This window comes from Lynx canadensis, chromosome E3 (genome assembly GCF_007474595.2).
Source record: "Lynx canadensis isolate LIC74 chromosome E3, mLynCan4.pri.v2, whole genome shotgun sequence".
NCBI classification, from domain to species: Eukaryota; Metazoa; Chordata; class Mammalia; order Carnivora; family Felidae; genus Lynx; species Lynx canadensis.
This window is the reverse complement of record NC_044318.1, coordinates 25,480,662-25,500,604: the sequence shown is the minus strand read 5'-3', so window position 1 is coordinate 25,500,604 and position 19,943 is coordinate 25,480,662. Positions and strand designations below refer to the sequence as shown.

General features: G+C 37.1%; 1 protein-coding gene across 2 annotated transcripts in view; it reads right to left on the bottom strand.

The window, feature by feature from the left end:
* TPST1 (tyrosylprotein sulfotransferase 1) overlaps positions 1 to 19,943 on the bottom strand; it is a 176,143-nt gene that overhangs the window by 135,613 nt on the left and 20,587 nt on the right. For both annotated transcript variants that reach the window (XM_032591606.1, XM_030300886.1), the window contains one exon: positions 2,541 to 3,486. In XM_032591606.1, the coding sequence (XP_032447497.1) occupies positions 2,541 to 3,385 (845 nt within the window). In that variant the 5' untranslated portion in view covers positions 3,386 to 3,486. The remainder of the gene's footprint in view (positions 1 to 2,540; positions 3,487 to 19,943) is intronic.

Sequence of the window (19,943 nt, the reverse complement as noted above, 5' to 3'; positions counted from 1 at the left end):
ACTATAGCCATACATTGCTGGTGCAGACACTGTGAAAAACAATTAAGCATCTGTTAAAGACATATAAATATAGAGATACAGAGATATTTTATGATCCAGTGACTTTACTCATTTTTCTTTACCCAAGAAAAATCAATGCTTATGTCCACCAATAGTAATGTACAGGAATGGTGTTAGCAACTTTATCCATAATAGCCCCAAACTGGAAACACCAAATGTTCACCAAAGGAACAATGGATAAATTGTGTTATATCTATACATTGGAATATTACATAGCAATGAAAAAAATCAATCCATACAATGGTATGGGTATATCTAATGTTAAATGAAAGAAACCAGGCAAAAAATAATAAATAGGCATGCTTGCATTTATAGGAAGTTCAAAAACAAGCAAGGCTATTTCTGAACTTCATATACAATGTCATAGCACCTCTGGTGACAGAGGATGAAACAGTGGTTACTTTTGTGTTGAGGAGGATGTTAACTGAGAAGGAGCATGAAGGAGCCTAGTGGGTACTGGGAATTTTCTGTATTTTTATACAGATGGTGATTATACAAGTGTATACAGATACAAATATTCATCAAATTGTACACCGAATATCTGTGCATTTAATATGTAAGTATTCCTTAATTTAAAAAAACTCATATAATAGCAAGAAATTTGGAATAAGCATTGGAAATTCTAGTCATGGTTCTGCCACGTATGATTCTTGAAAAAGCACAGAACCTCACTGGGCCTCCATTCTGTATGCTAAATGTTAATTAAGTAAGGTCTCTTCCCCTTCTAAAATCCATTTGTTTGTAATTTCTATGAATTTCCTTGGTATTCATGTTTGCCTTAAACATAGTAATTATATATGTAAAATGATCTTGTCCTGATTTCCACCAAAATTTACCTTGAGCATATCTCCTTAATTCCTCCTTGGAGAGACTAGGGATGGCAAGGGTGCAGGGGTTTGGTGTTATTTTGTATTACTAGAAGGAGCCAGCAACAGAATCTCTGGGCCAACATACAAGCACACAAAGTGAAATGCTAACCTATGAATACAAGTGATCAGAAATTAGTTATGGTCTATTATATGAAAAGAACAATAAACTGTGATGACATTAGCTATGGCTATAATTCTCTTTGAATCAATAAACAGAACCCAGAGCCAGTAGAGTGATAATACCTAATAACTTATCATCATACCTGTAAGTTAGGTGCAGAAATGCAGCTGCTCCTTTCAAATTATCTACATCAGGAACCAATACTCACTGTACAAGTTCTATACATTGAAAAAAGAAATCAAGAAGATATTCCCTGGTAGGAAAAAGCAGGTACAGAAGGGAAGTACACTGTTTTTTGTTTTTTGGGGTTTTTTTGACAGCAGGTACATATTACTTTTATGAATGGAAAAAGATAAGAAATAAAATAAAACTTAGTTACACCCAACTTCTTCCTCATAAAAATATGCTATGTGAATTTAACAGTAGTTTCCATTTTTATATCCATATTCTAGGTATATAAGTCATCAAATCAGGTTGTTGGATCAAGTCAGGGCACCCCAGTCACTATTTCATAAGAAAGAAAGAAAAATGCAATAGTTCTAGAAGTATTTGAATCTAAGGAACTTCCTGTATGGATTATGGATTGAGCTTCCAAATTTTGGAGTTCTCTACCCTTTAAAAAAATCAAGATCCATTAGATGACAAAAGAAGCACTATGTGTTATAAAATGCCATGGAAAATGGCACTACCCCATTGAGACCAAAGCACAGATTCTAATCCTGGCCTTCCCATCTCAATTTGAGTAAATCATTTTTACTTTCTGACTAAGTCTTCCTACCTGTAAAATGAAGGGACTGGGTTAGATCATTTTAGTCTTTATATTTCTCTATCACTAAAAATCCCAAAATGCTTAGAATTCACCACTTGCTCACCAACATTAGATGCTTCTCCTCATATTAACCTTAATCTACACAAAAGTCGACTATTGTTATTAATAAAACTACCTAGAAATTAGAAATCAGGAGTCGCTAAAATTGAATGATGGACATTAAAGAAAAATACCTTTCACTGCTATAAATTGGGCTGGCTTCTATCAAATAAATAAGAACCACAATTCATAAAAATACAAATGAATTAAATAAATGAAAGGGCCTATAATGAATTTTTAAAACAACTCATCGAAAGGGACACCTGGGTGGCTCAGTAGGTTAGGTGTCCCACTTAAGCTCAGGTCATGATCTCGGAGTTTGTGAGTTTGAGCCCCATGTAAGGTTCTGTGATGACAGCTCAGAGCCTGGAGCCTGCTTCAGATCCTGTGTCTTCCTCTCTCTCTCTCTCTGCCCCTCCCCCACTCACGCTCTGTCTCTCTCTCACTCTCTCTCTCTCTCTCTCAAGAATAAACATTAAAAAAATCTTTTAAAAAACTCACTGATGAAGTTATATCTGTTCCAGAAACACGTTCTGTAGTTTACACACACACACACACACACACACACACCTTTACTACCTGAACACAGGGTCAAAAAAACCAAAAAACAACTTCTACTCACTTTGACAGAGATACTCCCCCAGCTTTCCCAATCATCTCTTCATGATGTAATACTGAGTAGTTCCATGGAATATGAAGGAACTTTAAGAGCGTTCTCATCCACCGTTCAGGATGTAAGACAAGTTGTTCATAGTGAACTAACATGCATTTTTTATAGCCAACTTCCATACATTGATTATACATGGTCTCTATGGCACGATTCCACTTGGTCAAACAGTCTCTATAGCTATTCAGGTCAAACCCAGCTATAGTAACTTTCCGAGAAATCATTGAATGTACTGATGCCCGGCCATCTCGGACCATGAGGAGAAATTTGGCATTAGGGAATAACCTAGCAAGGTAAGTTAAGGATTTCAGGGCAAAAGGATCTTTATTACATAAATAAGGGGCTGGTTCCCCATGCTTAACAATAATTTCTAGTAAGAAGGCTTGCATGGCAGAATCCAGCACTTCATCAGTAACACCAGCCTCATCCAGGCGTATTTTCTCTTTACTTGACCGTGACCACATCTGCTTCAAGGCCAGGATTCGGGGAATGACTCTGGTTTCCTCTCCACAGCGAATATCGGGGTGTGCATCTAGCATGGCCCTCATGAGTGTGGTTCCACTCCGAGGCACACCTCCAATAAATATCAAAGGCATATCTTTGTGATAGGCAAAGGTTTTATTCACTTTGATGTCCAGGCCAGTTCTCACAGTGGTCTTTGTGCTCTCCAATTTGAGGGGCTGGCTACGTTCTTCTATTCGGTGATGGCATTCCATGGCGTGTTGGCCCAAGTAAAACACAGTCACAGAACTAATAACCAGACATGCCAATAGTAAGTTCTGCTTCAGTTTTCCAACCATCTTGATGTAGTTATCTTGTTATTAAATAGATATTCTGCTCAAAATAATTTTCAGAAAATGTTCAGGCCATGGAGATTCTACTTCAGAAAGATGATCAACATCTAGTGAGAAAAGGAAAAAGCTATTTTATCATCACATTAAAACTGTTCACAAATTAGTCATCAGTGATCACCATTACATTCTGGCTAGAAAGAAGCTAAAGCTGTCTTACATACTGTAATATTCTTAGAACACAAGTATACACAAGTGCAAGCAAAAATAAATCATTTCTAATCAGAAACAGCATTTCTTAATGTGACAATTCTGAAGCTTTGTACCTTCCACAGAATGGAAAAATAAATAAAACTATTTCTATCAGTGGGTTATGCAAATATTTAATATGACCAAGTATGTTTGAGGTCTAACCCGAGGCTCATCTCTAGTATTCAGATTTGCTTCATCCCCAAGAAGTCATTATCTCCACATTCTACCCTAAAGAGAAATTACAGAAGAAATATACAACTTCCAAATCTTTAACATAGATTTAGTTTATTCATTCCACAAATTATTTATTTAGATACTACAGGCCAGATACTTGGGTGTGGCTGAGGATAAGCTTTGAAAACAACAGCAGTGCACTGACCCTTGCTCTCAGGAAATAAAGTCTCATGGACAGATAGATATGCAAACAATGACAACAAAATGCAATCAGTGCCTTAGTAGATATAAACAACAAGAGTATAATGAAAAGGAGCACATAAGTCCACCAGATGAATCTATAAAAGCCTTATAGAAAATAAGAGGGAGAGGTACTCTAAGCAGTAGGAACTTGTGTGCAAAAGCACAATGGCATGACAGAACACAGCATGTTTAGGCAAAAAGTAGTTCAGGAGAACTGGTGTGTACTGTGAAAAGACAATTACGTGTGTGTTTGTGATCTAGCCTTCAGAAGAACAGAGAAGGTTTAGATACACAGAGTATTCTAAGCTGAAGATACACTATGACCAAGGTGTGGATGTGTAGAAGCAAGGGCATGTATGTAAAACATATATACTATGTAAAATATATATACTATGTATATGTAAAATACACATATTATGGAAATACTAGTTTAGCTGGAGCAAGGATATATACTACAAAGCAGACAGCAATCACACTACACCTAGACTAAAAAAATGTGCCCTGAATCCTCAGAGGGCAAGTGTGATGGTTAATTTTATATGTCAACTAAGCCATTATGGTGCCCAGTGTTTGGTCAAACACCAAACACTAGTTTGGTCTAGATGTTGCTGTGAAGGTTTTTGTTAGATATGATTAACAATGAAATCAACAGACTCTGATTAAAGCAGATTACCCTTCATAATATGAGTGGGCCTCATCCAACAACTGAAATCCTTAGAAGAGACAGGTTTTCTGAAGAAAAAGGTATTCTCTTCAAGACAGCAACACAGAAACTGTACCTGAATTTCCAGCTTGCTGCCCTGCAGAATTTGGACTCAAAGCTAACATCAAGTCTTACCAGCCAGACTGCTCTGTGGATTTTAGAAATGCCAGCACCTCAATAACATGAGCTAATTCCTTAAAAATTCTCCCTTCTTTATATGTCTCCTAATAGTAAGTACACCTGGGGAAAGGACTAGCTATGCTAAAAAAAGAATACCTCCTGAGAGGCAGGACGTCTAGCTATGGACTAGTGAGAAGGTAGGCAATTCTCCCCCAAAACTAAGCAAGATGAAGCTGACAGAAACCCCATCAGTCCTCTGGAAATCAACAAAGGCATACAACAACCTAAGCAGCATCTATGTTTGAAAAACTGCTAAATGTTGAGGAAGAACAATGAAAGTCTATGACATTCTTGCCTAAGACTATTCCCACCCCACCATCCACTCACTTAGCAGGACAGAGGTTCTGCAGAGCAGGGCGAGGCAGGGAAACTATGAAGACTATGGCTTTGCTCCCAGGATCAAAGGGAGTCACTCATTTTGGAGTGGTGAATAACTGATACTCTCAGCTGTGCTGTCAGTGTAAGTGATGTTCCAGGTGGCAGGTGAGCAAGGAGGATGAACAGCTCCAGTAGTCTCAGTTTGTAATCATGATTGGCAAACTCAACGCCAGCTCACAGGTGCATGGAGGCAGAGGAGACACAAAAGGAACTGTCAGTCCTTAAACACCAGTGCAGATTTGAAAATGGCCTCAACTTTGAATGTGCTCCTCTACCCAAATGCAGATCCACTGGCAGATGAAAAGTCACACTGGCTTAAGATATCAGAGCACAACCACTGTCCAATGAACTGTGCTGACAGGAAGGCAACCCCTAGAAAGCCATGCTTAAAAATGCAAATAATTTTACGTGTGTGTGTGTGTGTGTGTGTGTGTGTGTGTATCTGAGCAACTACATCAGCATACATTTATATGAAATGTCCATAAAAGGCAAATTGATAGAGACAGAAAGCAGGAGGTGGAAGCAGGAATTTAATGACAAATAGGCATGAGGGGACTTTTTGCAGTAATGGAAATGTTCTAAGACTGGACTGTTGTGAGACTTGCACAACCTTATAAAATCTACTAAAAATCATTGAATTACACTCTTACAATGGATAAGTTTTAGGGTACATAAGTTATACCTCAACATAGCCAGGCTTTTTGTTTTTTGGGTTTTAAAGGAATACTTTCGTAGAAAAATATTTTGATAGTCTCAGTAGGATACACCAAGATCTGGTTTTTGTTTACTCATGTATTCATTCCTTTAGTCACATATTTGAACATATATTACTGTACCAGGCACAGTACTTCATTATAAAGCTGCAACAAAGAACCACAAAGTGAGAACAGGTTGAGATTAAAAGATCAGCTTAATACGAAAAGACTGCAAAAAAAAGAAAAGAAAAGAAAAGAAAAAAAGCATTAATTAAGAACACTGGTAGTGGGGTGCCTAGGTGGCTCAGTAGGTTAAGTATCTGACTCTTGATCTCAGCTTAGCTCTTGATCTCAAGGTCGTGAGTTCAAGCCCTGCATTGGGCTCCATGCTGAGCATGGAGCCTACCTTAAAAAAAAGAAAAAAAAAAAGGAACATTGGTGGCAACATAGCATTGAAATATCTATGCAAAAAACAGAATCCGTGATATAGAAGACACACTTAAGATGTTATACCAATATTCAGTTTAAAAGGGGGCAGGTAGGAAGAAAACAATGGAGAGAAAAGAAAGTAACACAGAAAATGGAATGAAAAAGAAAAACAACATTTTAAAAATGATATTTAGGTAGAGATCTGAACAGTGAGTAGGAATTAGGTAAAGTGAAAACAAGAGCATTCTAAGCAAAAGCAAATGGATATACAAAAGCCTTGCAATGGAAAGGCATTTTAAAGCTTTTAAGGAGCTAGGTAAAGCAGTGAGCAAGAAAAACAGGTCAATGATGAAACTGGAAAGATGGGTAGGGGTCAGATTGTAAATCTGGTGGATCAGTTTAGGGATATGAAATTTTATGATAGATGCAATCAGACGTGACTGATTTAAAGATTTTTAAGCAGGGAGTTACTTAATCCTATTCAGATTTATACACTCTCACTCTAGCCAAAACCATCTTGAAAAAGAATAATGCTAGAATATGCACAATTCCCAACCTCAAAACCTAACTACAAAACTACAATAATGAAGACAATGTAGTGCTGGCATAAAAACAAGCATACAGATGAATGGAACAGAATCACAAATCCAGTAATACACCTTTACATTTATGGTCAATTGATTTTTCTTTTCTTTCTTTTTATTTAATTACGTTTTTTATTTTTATTCCAGTACAGCTAACAAAAGGTGTTATATGAGCGTTAGGAGTGCAATATAGTGATTCAACACTTCTACACATTACTCAGTGCTCATCATGATAAGTACACTCTTTAATCCCCTTCATCTATTTCACCTTATCCCCTACCCACAGCTCCTCCGGTAACCATCAGTTTGTTCTCTACAGTTAAGAATCTGTTTCTTGGGGCGCCTGGGTGTTTCAGTCGGTAAAGTGTCCGACTTCGGCTCAGGTCATGATCTCACAGTTCATGAGTTCGAGCCCCGCGTCAGGCTCTGTGCTGACAGCTCGGAGCCTGGAGCCTGCTTCGAATTCTATGTCTCCCTCTCTCTCTGCCCCTTCCCCACTCTCTCTCTCTAAGAAAAAATAAAAAACATTAAAAATTTTTTAAAAAAAGAACACATTTCTTGGTTTCTCTGTTTTTTCCTTTGTTTGTTTCTTAAATTCCACATATGGGTGAAATCATACAGTATTTGTCTTTCTCTATTTCACTTAGCATTATACTTTCTAGCTCCATCCACGTTGTTGCAAATGTCAAGATTTCATTATTTTTTATGGCTGAATAATTTTCCACTGTATGTGTATGTGTGCGGTGTGTATATATATATATATATATATATATATATATATGTGTGTATGTGTGCATATGTGTGTGTATCTCCTGCTTCTTTATCCATTCATTTATCTATGAACACTGTGCTGCCTCCATATCTTGGCTAGAGGAAATAATGCTGCTATAAACATGGGGTGAATGTATTCCTTTGAATTAGTGTTTTTGTAGTTTGGGGTTAGATACCCAGTAGTGCAATTACTAGGTTGTAGGGTAGTTCTATGTTTAACTTTTTGAGGAAACTCCATACTGTTTTCTAGAGTGGCTGTACCAGTTTGCATTCCCACCAATAGTGCACAAGTGTTCCTTTTTGTCCACATGCTCATCAACACTTATTTTTTCTTGTGTTATTTTTTTAATCTTAGCCATTCTGACAGGTGTGAGGTAATATCTCATTATAGTTTTGATTTGCAATTCTCTGATGACGCATGATGTTGAGCATCCTTTGATGTGAGGAAAGAGCAACCTTTTCAACAAATGGTGCTGGGAAAACTGGATATCCACATGTGAAAGAATGAAGTTGAACATCTGTTCACAAAAATTTACTCAAAATGAACTGGAGACCTAAATGTAAGAGCTAAAACTATAAAACTCTGAGAAGAAAACAGGTGTAAATCTTTGTGGCCATAGTTTCTTAGATACAAGACCAAAAGTATAAGAGACATATTAAAAACAGATAAAATAGACTTCATCACAACTAAAAACATTTGTGCTTCAAAGAACACCATTCTGAAGGTGAAAGACAAATCAAAAAATGAGAGAAAATATATACAAATCACGTATCTAATAAAGGGCTTCTATCCAGAATATATAAAGAACTGTTACAATTCAACAATAAAGATAAATAACAGAACTCATCATCAAGGAAATACAAATTAAAACCACAATGAATACCACCTCACACCAGTCAGAATGACTAAAATTAACAACTCAGGCAACAACAGATGTTGGCGAGGATGCGGAGAAAGACGATCTCTTTTGCACTGCTGATGGGAATGCAAACTGGTGCAGCCACTCTGGAAAACAGTGCGGAGGTTCCTCAAAAAATTAAAAATAGGCCTACCCTATGACCCAGCAATTGCACTACTAGGTACATATCCAAGGGATACAGGTGTGCTCTTTCGAAACATGCGCCCCAATGTTTATAGCAGTGCTATCAACAAGAGCCAAAGTAGGGGAAGAGTCCAAATGTCCATCGACAGATGAATGGATAAAGAAGATGTGCACACACAGACACACACACAATGGAGTATTACTCGGCAATCAAAAAGAGTGAAATCTTGCTATTTGCAACAACGTGGGTAGAACTAGAGGGTATTATGCTAAGCAAAGTAAGTCAGAAAAAGACAAATATCATATGACTTCATTCGTGTGGAATTTAAGATACAAAACAGATGAACATAAGGGAAGGGAAGCAAAAATAATGTAAAAACACGGAGGGAGACAAAACATTAGAGACTCTTAAATATAGAGAATAAACTGAGGGTTGCTGGAGGGGCTGTGTAAAGGGGGGATGGGCTAAAATAGGTAAGGGGCATTAAGGAAGAAACTTGCTGGGATGAGCACTGGGTATTATACATAGGGGATGAATCACTGGAATCTACTCCTGAAATCATTATTGCACTATATGCTAACTTGGATGTAAATTTAAAATTAAATTTCTTTTGAAAAAGATAAATAACCCAATAAAAAGTGGGCAAAAAATCTGTATAGACATTTTTCCAAAGAAGATATATAAATGGTCAATGTGCACTTGAGAAGATGTTCAATATCATCTCTTTAGGAAAGTGCAAATCAAAACCACAATGGGATAGCATTTAATACCCATTAGATGGCTACAATCAAAAACAGATCACAAGTGTTGATGAAAATGTGGAAAAATTGGAATACTCATATACTGCTGGTGGGTGGGACTGTAAAATGGTGTAGCCACTTTAGAAAAGTTTGGCAGGTCCTCAAAAGGGCAAATGTGGAACTAGCTAGCATATGATCCAGCAATTCCGCCCAAGAGAACTAAAAACATTCACAGAAAAACTTGTACACAGATTTTCACAGCATCATTATTCATAGCTAAAAAGTAGCAACCCCAATGTCTACCAACTGATAAATGGATAAACAAAATATGGTATATCCATACAATGGAGTATTATCCAGCCATAAAAGGTGTGAAGTACTGATATAGAATTCAACGTAGACAAAGCATGAAAACATTATTCTAATTGATTAAAGCAACTCATAAAAGATCGTATATGATTCCATTTATATGAAATGTCCAAAACAGGCAAATCTGTAGACAGAAAAATTAGTAGTTGCCTGGGGCTGAGGGGAGAGGGAAGATGAAAGTGACTACTATGTAGTTTCTTTTTGGGGTGATGAAAATGTTCTAAACCTAGACTGTGGAGAATTTTTTGGTTATGTGGATTATATCTCAATAATATTGTGTTTTTTTTAAAAAAAACACTATACACTTAATAGACTGGCTAAAATAAAAAAAAAAAAACACTTGGCAATATCGAGTGCTAATAAAGATGAGGAGCAACTGAACTCCTACATTTCTGGGAATACACAATGATACATCTGAAAAGGTGTTCTGTAAATTCTAATAATGTAAACATACTTACCCTACAACCCAATAATTGTACTACTGAGATTTATCCTACAGAAGTGAAATCTATGTTCACATAAAACCTGCATGTGAATGTCTATAGTAGCCCTTTTCACAATCACAAAAAACTGAAAACTAACCCAATGTCCTTCAGTGTGTAAATCTAGATAAACCATGGTACATCCATTGCTGGGATACTACTCAGCAACAAAAAGGAACAAACTCTTGATACACACAACTTGGGTGAATCCCAAAGGTATGCTGAATGAAAGAAGCCAATCTCAAAAAATATTCCTATTTATAAAATAGTCTCAACAATGCAAAACTATAGATCACTGGATGCCAGAAAACTGTTAACTTTAAAGGGATATAGAGTTTTCTGAGATGACAGAACTATTCTGTCTCCTGACTGCTGTAGTTGTTACATGAATAAATATATGTATTAAAATTCACAGAACTATGCATCAAAAGAAAAAATCTATTTTACTGTACAATAATCTTTAAAACAAAAACAAACAACAACAACAACAACAACAACAAAAATTGGGGTGTCTGGGTGGCTCAGTCAGTTAAGCCTCTGACTTCAGCTAAGGTCATGAACTTGCAGTTTATGAGTTCAAGCCCCACACTGGGCTCTGTGCTGACAGCTTGGAGCCTGGAGTCTGCTTCAGATTCTGTCTCCCTTTCTTTCTGCCCCTCCATACTTCACACTCTGTGTCTCTCTCTCAAAAATAAATGACATTAGGGGCGCCTGGGTGGCGCAGTCGGTTAAGCGTCCGACTTCAGCCAGGTCACGATCTCGCGGTCCGTGGGTTCGAGCCCCGCGTCAGGCTCTGGGCTGATGGCTCGGAGCCTGGAGCCTGCTTCTGATTCTGTGTCTCCCTCTCTCTCTGCCCCTCCCCCGTTCATGCTCTGTCTCTCTCTGTCCCAAAAATAAATAAACGTTGAAAAAAAAAAATAATAAAATAAATGACATTAAAAATTTTAAAACAAAAAAAATTTGAAGAGAAATTTGAGAAGAAAAATGGGGGACGGGGAGGAAAGATGAACACCAAAGAAAGATCGAACACCAAAAACAGGAGAATTTTTTATTCTAAATCTTCTAGTTAATGTTTCTGATCAAGAATTATTTACTGGTGATAAATTCAGTGGTAATAGGAATACATTAAATAAATAATGGGTTTTACTGAGAAGAGCAAAGAAATGATCTTAGGAAAATTGTTTCATGTTTTCCATTTTATGAACACCGAGATGAAATAAAAATTCATTTAAATCTGAACATAGCAAACAAAACTTACTTAGTGAAGCAAAGAGAAGTGCTCTTAGGGATGCAATTAACTCTAATAACGGTTGGTTTCACTTTAGGTAATTATATAGGAATGATTCCTCTAGCACATTCCATTTGTTTGTGCAGTGGTAGGTGTGTAATGCATGTTTAATGAGAGAAGAGCAGTAATCGCTAAGAAATCACTCTAAAATGGCAAAGCTTTTTGGTAAAATTTAGTACTACATGCATTTTAAATTACATTTAACTTAACTTCTGATACATGTCAGAATTCAATATGTAACAAATGAGTCAACTTCTTTCAAAAATAACTTGTGCAACAATTTAAAATTCAATTGTATAAAAACAAGATAACTACCTCTCTGAAATCTTCTCTAAGCACATATCAAATACAAAATATTCACCAACCAAAAGCTAACATGAAAGAGCTCCAAGTTACTATAGCAGCAACCAATGGGAAGTAAAACTTCCCATTAAAATACCCCAAATTCTCAGTAAAATACCTAACAAGACAAAACCCATAAATATGTTAACATGTTTCCATGTTCAGAAACATACTTGTAAGTCACTTTAATGGCTGCCTAATAACTTTACTGAAAGGATCTAGAACTAAACCAATGTGGGTTTGCTCTCTGGTAAGTTATAGGTAGAGACCAGGTAGAGAGTTATCACACAAAGGAAACTATTTGCAGCAAATAAAGAGATCAGGGAGCATAACTTCCAAAGTAGTGAATCCCTGAGCAGGGGTGAGTGGGTTCCCTTTTTTTTGTTTTTAATTTTTTTTAAGTTTATTTATTTATTCTGAGAGAGAGACAGCACAAGAGCAGGGAGAGGGAGAGAGAGAATCCCAAGCTGACTCCACACTGTCAGTGCAGAGTCCAATGTGGGGCTCAAACCCATGAACTGCGAGATCATGACCGAAACCAATAGTTGGACGTTTAATGGAGTGAGCCACCCAGGCGCCCCAGTGAGTTCCTTTTATTTAGGGATAGGATGAATATTCAGAAAAGGAAGCTCTGTCATCAAATGTAAAGGCAGGCATAAGACTGCATAGGGGTACTTAGAAAACAGTTCTATACATGCATCCTATGTTACATTTAATGAACCTCATACTCCTCCGAGGATGGAGATTTTAACATAATGAAGCAGAGGGAATTGTCAGAGGAGGGGCTTTGGATATGCTCTGAGAGCCTGTATAAACTAGATGGGGTTTTGGGCTCCTTATCTCAGGAAAAAAACGCAAGACTTTGCTTACTTACGAAACAGCACTGTAAGTTTTTACTACTGATTTATTGTCTCTGAAATGGTTAGGCTATCTCCTGGCCTAGTAGAGACTGTTAGTTTTTGCATTCCATTTGTTCCTTTAAAATCTTTAACTACTGAGGTTTTTGTATTTCTTTGTAATTCTAACCTTCAAGAAAGTTCTGAGAAAGTTCTCCAAGAAAGTCCAGGAAAGTGTGCTTGGGCAAGTAGGGCACAGACCTTGGGGGTGAGGGGTGGGGAAGATGGCTAGGGGCTTAAAATGACCTCTCTTATGTCACAAACCTTATGTTTTTTTTCTGGGGACCCCGAACTCTTTCTGCTTACAGAGCTACCAACAATTATTTGGCCAGTTCTCTATAGTTATCTGTGATAATATTCTTGTATAAACAAACTTCTTGGGGCGCCTGGGTGGCTCAGTTGGTTGGGCGGCCGACTTCGGCTCAGGTCATGATCTCGTGGTCCGTGAGTTCAAGCCCCGCACTGGGCTCTGTGCTGACAGCTCAGAGCCTGGAGCCTGTTTCAGATTTTGTGTCTCCCTCTCTCTGACCCTCCCCCGTTCATGCTCTGTCTCTCTCTGTCTCAAAAATAAATAAACGTTAAAAAAAAAATTAAACAAACTTCTTTGCACATGTGATTATTTTCTTAGACTAATTTTTTAAAAGAAGAATTGCTAGGTCAAAGTGTGTGGGATATGCTTGATTTTAAAATATTTAGTTAATATTTGATTAATTTCCTCATATCCTACACCCAAATCAGAAAAAAATTATATTGGCTCTATCTTCAAAATACAGTCACAATCTGACCACTTCTCAACATTTCACTAGCACCACCAGCATTTCTTACCAGAAATACAGAAAGGTATCCTTACCTCTACTCCTGCCCCCTACAGACTATTCACAACTCAACAGCGAGAAGGATCTTTTTCAAATTTAGTTAGAATACATCATTCCTCTGCTCACAGCCTACTACTGTTTTCCAAAATAGTCTTGAAAAGGCCTAAGACATCCAACACTAAATCTGTGTTAAATTTCTTTTTCTACCGATTTTGTCAAGAAATCTCTATTGGCATCAAAAATAGCATTGACAGAGGTCAGGCCAATATATTATCACAAATTAATAGTTTCGTTGTTCAAAGTAATTGAGACGGCACCTCTTAACATTAGAACTTCCATAAGGACGAAAATCAAGGCAACTCCTTTACTAAGGGATAATTTGGGGGAAAGCAAAGTCTTACCATATATCCAAGTATACTTGATAATTGTGTCAACATAATTTGGGGTGATTCTTTCCAACTTTTCATTTTTATTGTACTTTAAACTATATTTGAGGGGGAAAAGTATGTTCTATATCCCCTTCAAGATGTTTGAAATCAAGTAAGATGGTAGTCAAAGCCCTTGTAAGGGATACTAAAAACGTAAAGAAAGGGATCTGGGCTTTCCCGGAAATATTCTCATATTCCTCACTAAGCTTATGAAACCTACTTTTCCCTCTGTGCATGTTTCTTAATTTGGAGAATCACAGAATCATACAACAACAGTGCTAAGAGGGGCCCTTAGATCATTTAGTCCAATGCTCTCATTTTATAGATACACAAAAGGAAGCCCTAACAGCACATCTTCCTCATCACTTCTCTAAATCTTACCTACCCAAAGGTTGCTTCTAATTTTTTTTCATGTATAATTTACTTGCTCCAAAACATTTTAAGCTCTGAAATTCAGAGATATGTTTTGTCCCCTATCACAGCATGCTTAATAGAGCATGAAGTCACATCATATAATGAGCCTCCAAAAAGTATCAGTAAACCAATCAAACTGAGAGGTACATTTCTCTAGAAGAGAGATGTGGAAATGAGGTCTCTACTCACATCTTGGTACTAATTCTCCTCATTCTTTTTTTAAAAAGTAGCCCATGGGGTGCCTGGGTGGCTCAGTCAATTAAGCATCCAACTTCCACTCAGGTCATGATCTCATGGTTTATAGGTTTGAGCCCCGCATCGGGCTCTGTGCTGAGAGCTCAGAACCTGGAGTCTACTTCTGATTCTGTGTCTCCCTCTCTCTCTGTTCTTTCCACACTTGTGCTCTGTCTCTCTCTCTCTCTCTCAAAAATAAACATTAAAAATTTTTTTAATTGGCCCTATCTACAGAAACCTTATGAAAGAAATTGAAGAAGGCACCAAAAAACAGAAAAATATTCCATGTTCATGGATAGGAAGAACAAATATTGTTAAAACATCAATACTACCCAAAGCAATCTACATATTCAATGCAATCCCTATCAAAATAATGCCAGCATTCTTCACAGAATTAGAACAAAGAATCCTACAATTTGTATGGAACCAGAAAAGATCCCAAATAGCCAAAGCAATCCTGAAAAAGAAAACCAAAGCTAGAGGCATCACAGTTCAGGACTTCAAGATGTATCACAAAGCTGTAATCATCAAGACAGCATGGTACACAAAAACAGACACATAGATCAATGGAACAGAACAGAGAGCCCAGAAATGGACCCACAAACTTATGCCCAACTACTCTTTGACAAAGCAGGAAAGAATAACCAATGAAAAAAAGACAGTTTCCAGCTGGGAAAACTGGACAGTGACATGCAGAAGAATGAAACTAGACCACTTTCTTGCATCATACATAAAAATAAACTCACAATGGATGAAAGACCTAAACATGAGACAGGAAGCCATCAAAATCCTAGAGGAGAAAGCAGGCAAAAGACTCTTTGACCTCGGCTGCAGCAAGTTCTTACTTGACATGTCTCCAGAGGCAAGGGAAACAAAAAATGAACTACTGGGACCTCATCAAGGTAAGCTTCTGCACAGTGAAGGAAACAATCAGCAAAACTAAAGGTAACTGACAGAATGGGAGAAGATACTTGCAAATCACATATCAGATAAAGGGTTAGTATACAAAATCTATAAAGAACTTATCAAACTCGACACCCAAAAAACAAATAATCCAGTGAAGAAATGGGCAAAAGACATGAATAGACACTTTTCCAAAGAAGACATCCAGATGGCTAACAGACACATGAAAAAATGCTCCACATCACTCATCATCAGGGAAATACAAATCAAAACCATAATGAGATACCACCTTACACCTGTCAGAATAGCTAACATTAACAACTCAGGCAATGACAGATGTTGATGAGGTTGCAGAAGAAAGGGGAATCCTTTTACACTGCTGGTGGGAATGCAAACTGGTGTGGCCACTCTGGAAAACCGTGTGGAGGTTCCTCAAAAAATTAAAAATATAACTACACTATGACCCAGCAATTGCACTACTAGGTATTTATCCAAAGGATACAGGTGTGCTGTTTCGAAGGGGTACATGCACCACGATGTTTACAGCAGCACTATCAACAACAAAGTATGGAAAGAGCCCAAATGGAATAATGGACAGAGGAATGGAAAAAGAAGATGTGGTACATATATACAATGGAATATTACTTGGCAATCAAAAAGAATGAAATCTTGCCATTTGCAACAACATGGATGGAACTAGAGGGTATTATGCTAAGCAAAATTACTCAGAGAAAGACAAGTATCACATGCCTTCACCCTTATGTGGAATTTAAGATACAAAACAGATAAACTTAAGAGAAGAGAAGCAAAAAATATAAAAACAGGGAGGGGGACAAAACATACCAGACTCTTAAATACAGAGAACACACTGAGGGCTGCTGGAGAGGTTGGGGGTAGGGGGACAGGCTAAATGGGCAAGGGTCATTAAGGAGGACACTCACTGGGATGAGCAATGGGTGTTCTATGTAGGGGATGAATCATTGGATTCTACTCCTGAAATTATTATTGCACTATATGCTAACTAACTTGGATATAAATTAAAGAAAAAAAAAAACGTAGCCCTATAATTTAAATAGAAAGTAGAGCAAAAGCTGGTCTGACCATTACTCTCATATAGTCAATCACTGTGCGCACACACACACACACACACACACACACACCAGCCTTTGTCCATTACCTTAAACTCTATTTTGCTGTATTTTCAAATAAGCAGTATCAACATTTTCTCAACTAGGACATTTACAGAGCTGAGGCTGAGCTGGAAGGGAACACTAAAAAGTTTCATCTTGTTTTCATCTCCAGGGGAAAGAAAAAGCATTAAACACTGCAACAAACATATCTGAAAAATCACTATTAATAGGACTGCTCTTTCTCAGCAAGCCAAATGAAAGAATCCCAGAAATAATGGTCTAGAGAAGAAAAGAGTGTGACACTATTCTTCCCTACTCAGATCTCTGCAAATCTTTTAGAGATGTCTAATCAAAACAGTTCTCAGTCAACAGAAATAGGTATAGAGGTCGGTAATCAGGCTGCACCAAAACTCAGTGCACACACACAGGCCCAGGCACATGCACGCATTAGTACATTCATCACACCCTGCTTTAAGAATCAGGAAGGTGGCCACATACTAGGTCCAAAGAGATGATGAGCAAATGTCCAAATTAAAGTAACATTCCCTTAAAACCTTTTTTACATTGTTACTTATTAGCTCCTTTCTTCCTATGCCTATTCATGATATCAACCAATGTAGCAAATAGCAACAGCCAATTCTACTTTGCCTGCTGTCTAGAGTCCGTTCTATGGTGGGTTTCTCCATTCTCTAAGATTTTTAGCAAAAGGAAACATAATTTTATGTGTCCAGGGGTTAATTTGAATTACAGCTTTGCCATTCAGCAGAAACTTCTAATAAACAGACCATTGTTGTAAGACCAATTCTTATGTCAGCTCATAGCATGCCAAATGGGAACACCTTTTTCTAGCTACCCATTGGGGTCTGCCACAAGAACCACTGACAATAAGTGGCAAACGGCAAAAAAAAAATACAGTACATGAAGCTGACGATCTTTTACTGGGATCCATCTTCCTAAAGAAGATGTGTATTGGAATTTTGTTTTCAATAAATCCCATAGTCAAGAAGGAAAAGAGCTGGTCAAATACTAAGAACTGGACCAAATGCCTATGACAATAGACATAAGAGCACAAGTTAAACTCACATATAACATTTTCAATGGTTCAAATTAAATAAAATGTCTAGGAATTGCTTCAAAAATATCTGAATGTAGATGTGTGAGTAGGCAGAGGAATTATATATGAAATCAGGTGGCTGTGAGTTAATAACCTGAAGCTGAGTGATGGGTACTTGAGGATTCAATATAATTTTCTACTTTTGGATATGACTGAAAATTTTCATAACAAATGGTTAAATGAAGTAAAACAAAATAGAAAGTTTAAGTTGCCAAATTCCAACTTTCTCAGATCTGCATTTCAGAGGGTCATTGTAAACAAACCATTCTTCTTCCAGATTCTTCACTCATGTTTCTCATCTATTTAAACTACCCTGGAGAGGGAACACATACACAAAAAGCAAATTTGCTCAAATTACATACTCTAATTCAGTTACACAATTTTTCTACTAATCTCCTAACTTTTAGAATTAAAAAGAGAAAAGATGATAGCATTGAATTAATGTAAAAAAATTTTTTTAAGCCTAGTGTTTTAGAAGACCTGGGCTCTAGTCTGAAATCCACTTTTTTTTTTTTTTTAATTTTTTTTCAACGTTTTTATTCACTTTTGGGAGAGAGAGAGAGACAGAGCATGAATTGGGGAGGGGCAGAGAGAGAGAGACACAGAATTGGAAACAGGCTCCAGGCTCTGAGCCATCAGCCCAGAGCCTGACGCGGGGCTCGAACTCACGGACCGCGAGATCGTGACCTGGCTGAAGTCGGACGCTTAACCGACTGCGCCACCCAGGCGCCCCTGAAATCCACTTTTTTAAAAACCTATACAACTAGTTAAATCACTGAGCACCAGTTTCTTCATCCCTTAAATGGGGATGATGATAATCAAACTCTTTTCACACACAGTATAAGTTATAAAAAGAAGTAAGACTAGAGAAAAAATGCAAAAATATAGAAGAATACCTGCAAGTTGTCTTTTTTTTCACAGTGCTGCTGGAAGTGGAGTCAAGTGGATAATGTATATAACAGGGCTTTTAAAGAACAGAAGCTCAAAACAAAATGAACCCAAGGAAATTCACACCAAGGCACATAATAATTAAAATGGCAAAAATTAAAAGAGAGAATATTAAAAGAAACAACAGAAAAGTAAACAGTTACATACAAAGGAAACCCCATAAGGCAATCAGCTGCTTTTTTAGCAGGAACTTTGCAGGCCAGAAGGGAGTGACATGATATATTCCAAATGCTGAAAGGAAAAAACCTACAACCAAGAATACTCTACCTGGCAAGGTTATAATGTAGAATTGAAAGAGAGATAACGAGAGAAAAACAAAAGTTAAAGAAGTTCATCACCACTAAACCAGCCTTACAAGAAATATTAAAGGGAATGCTTTGAATGGAAAGAAAAGGCCACAATCAGAATTAAGAAAACTAAGAAAAGAAAAATTTCACAGGTAAATACAGACATAATAAGAGGAGTAGATTGATCACTTATTAAATCAGTATGGAGGCTGAACCACAAAAGTAGCAAAATCAATCATATCTACAAAAATTAGTAAAAGATGTAAAGATGTAAAATATACCATATACATGAAAAACGGAGGGAGGAGTAAGTTTAGTGCTTTCACAATGGTTATCTGAAAACTACTTTAGCTTTGAAAAGATAAAATATTAGTAAAGATGTAAATACATGCCATATACATGAAACATGGAGGAAGTAGTAAATTTAGTGTTTTCAGAATGGTCAAACTTAAGCTACAATTAATGTGATATAGATTACTATACACATAAGACGTTATATATGCACCCAATGGCAGCCACAAATCCAAAACCTATGACTGATACACACAAAAAAAGAGAAAGAAATCCAAGTATAATGCTAAAGACAGCCATCAAACTACAAGGGAAGACAGCAAGAATAGACAGGAACAGAGAAAACTACAAGATCTATCTATATGCTGCCTACAAGAGACTTACTTCAGACCTAAAGACACATACAGACTAAAAGTGAAGAGATGGAAAAAGA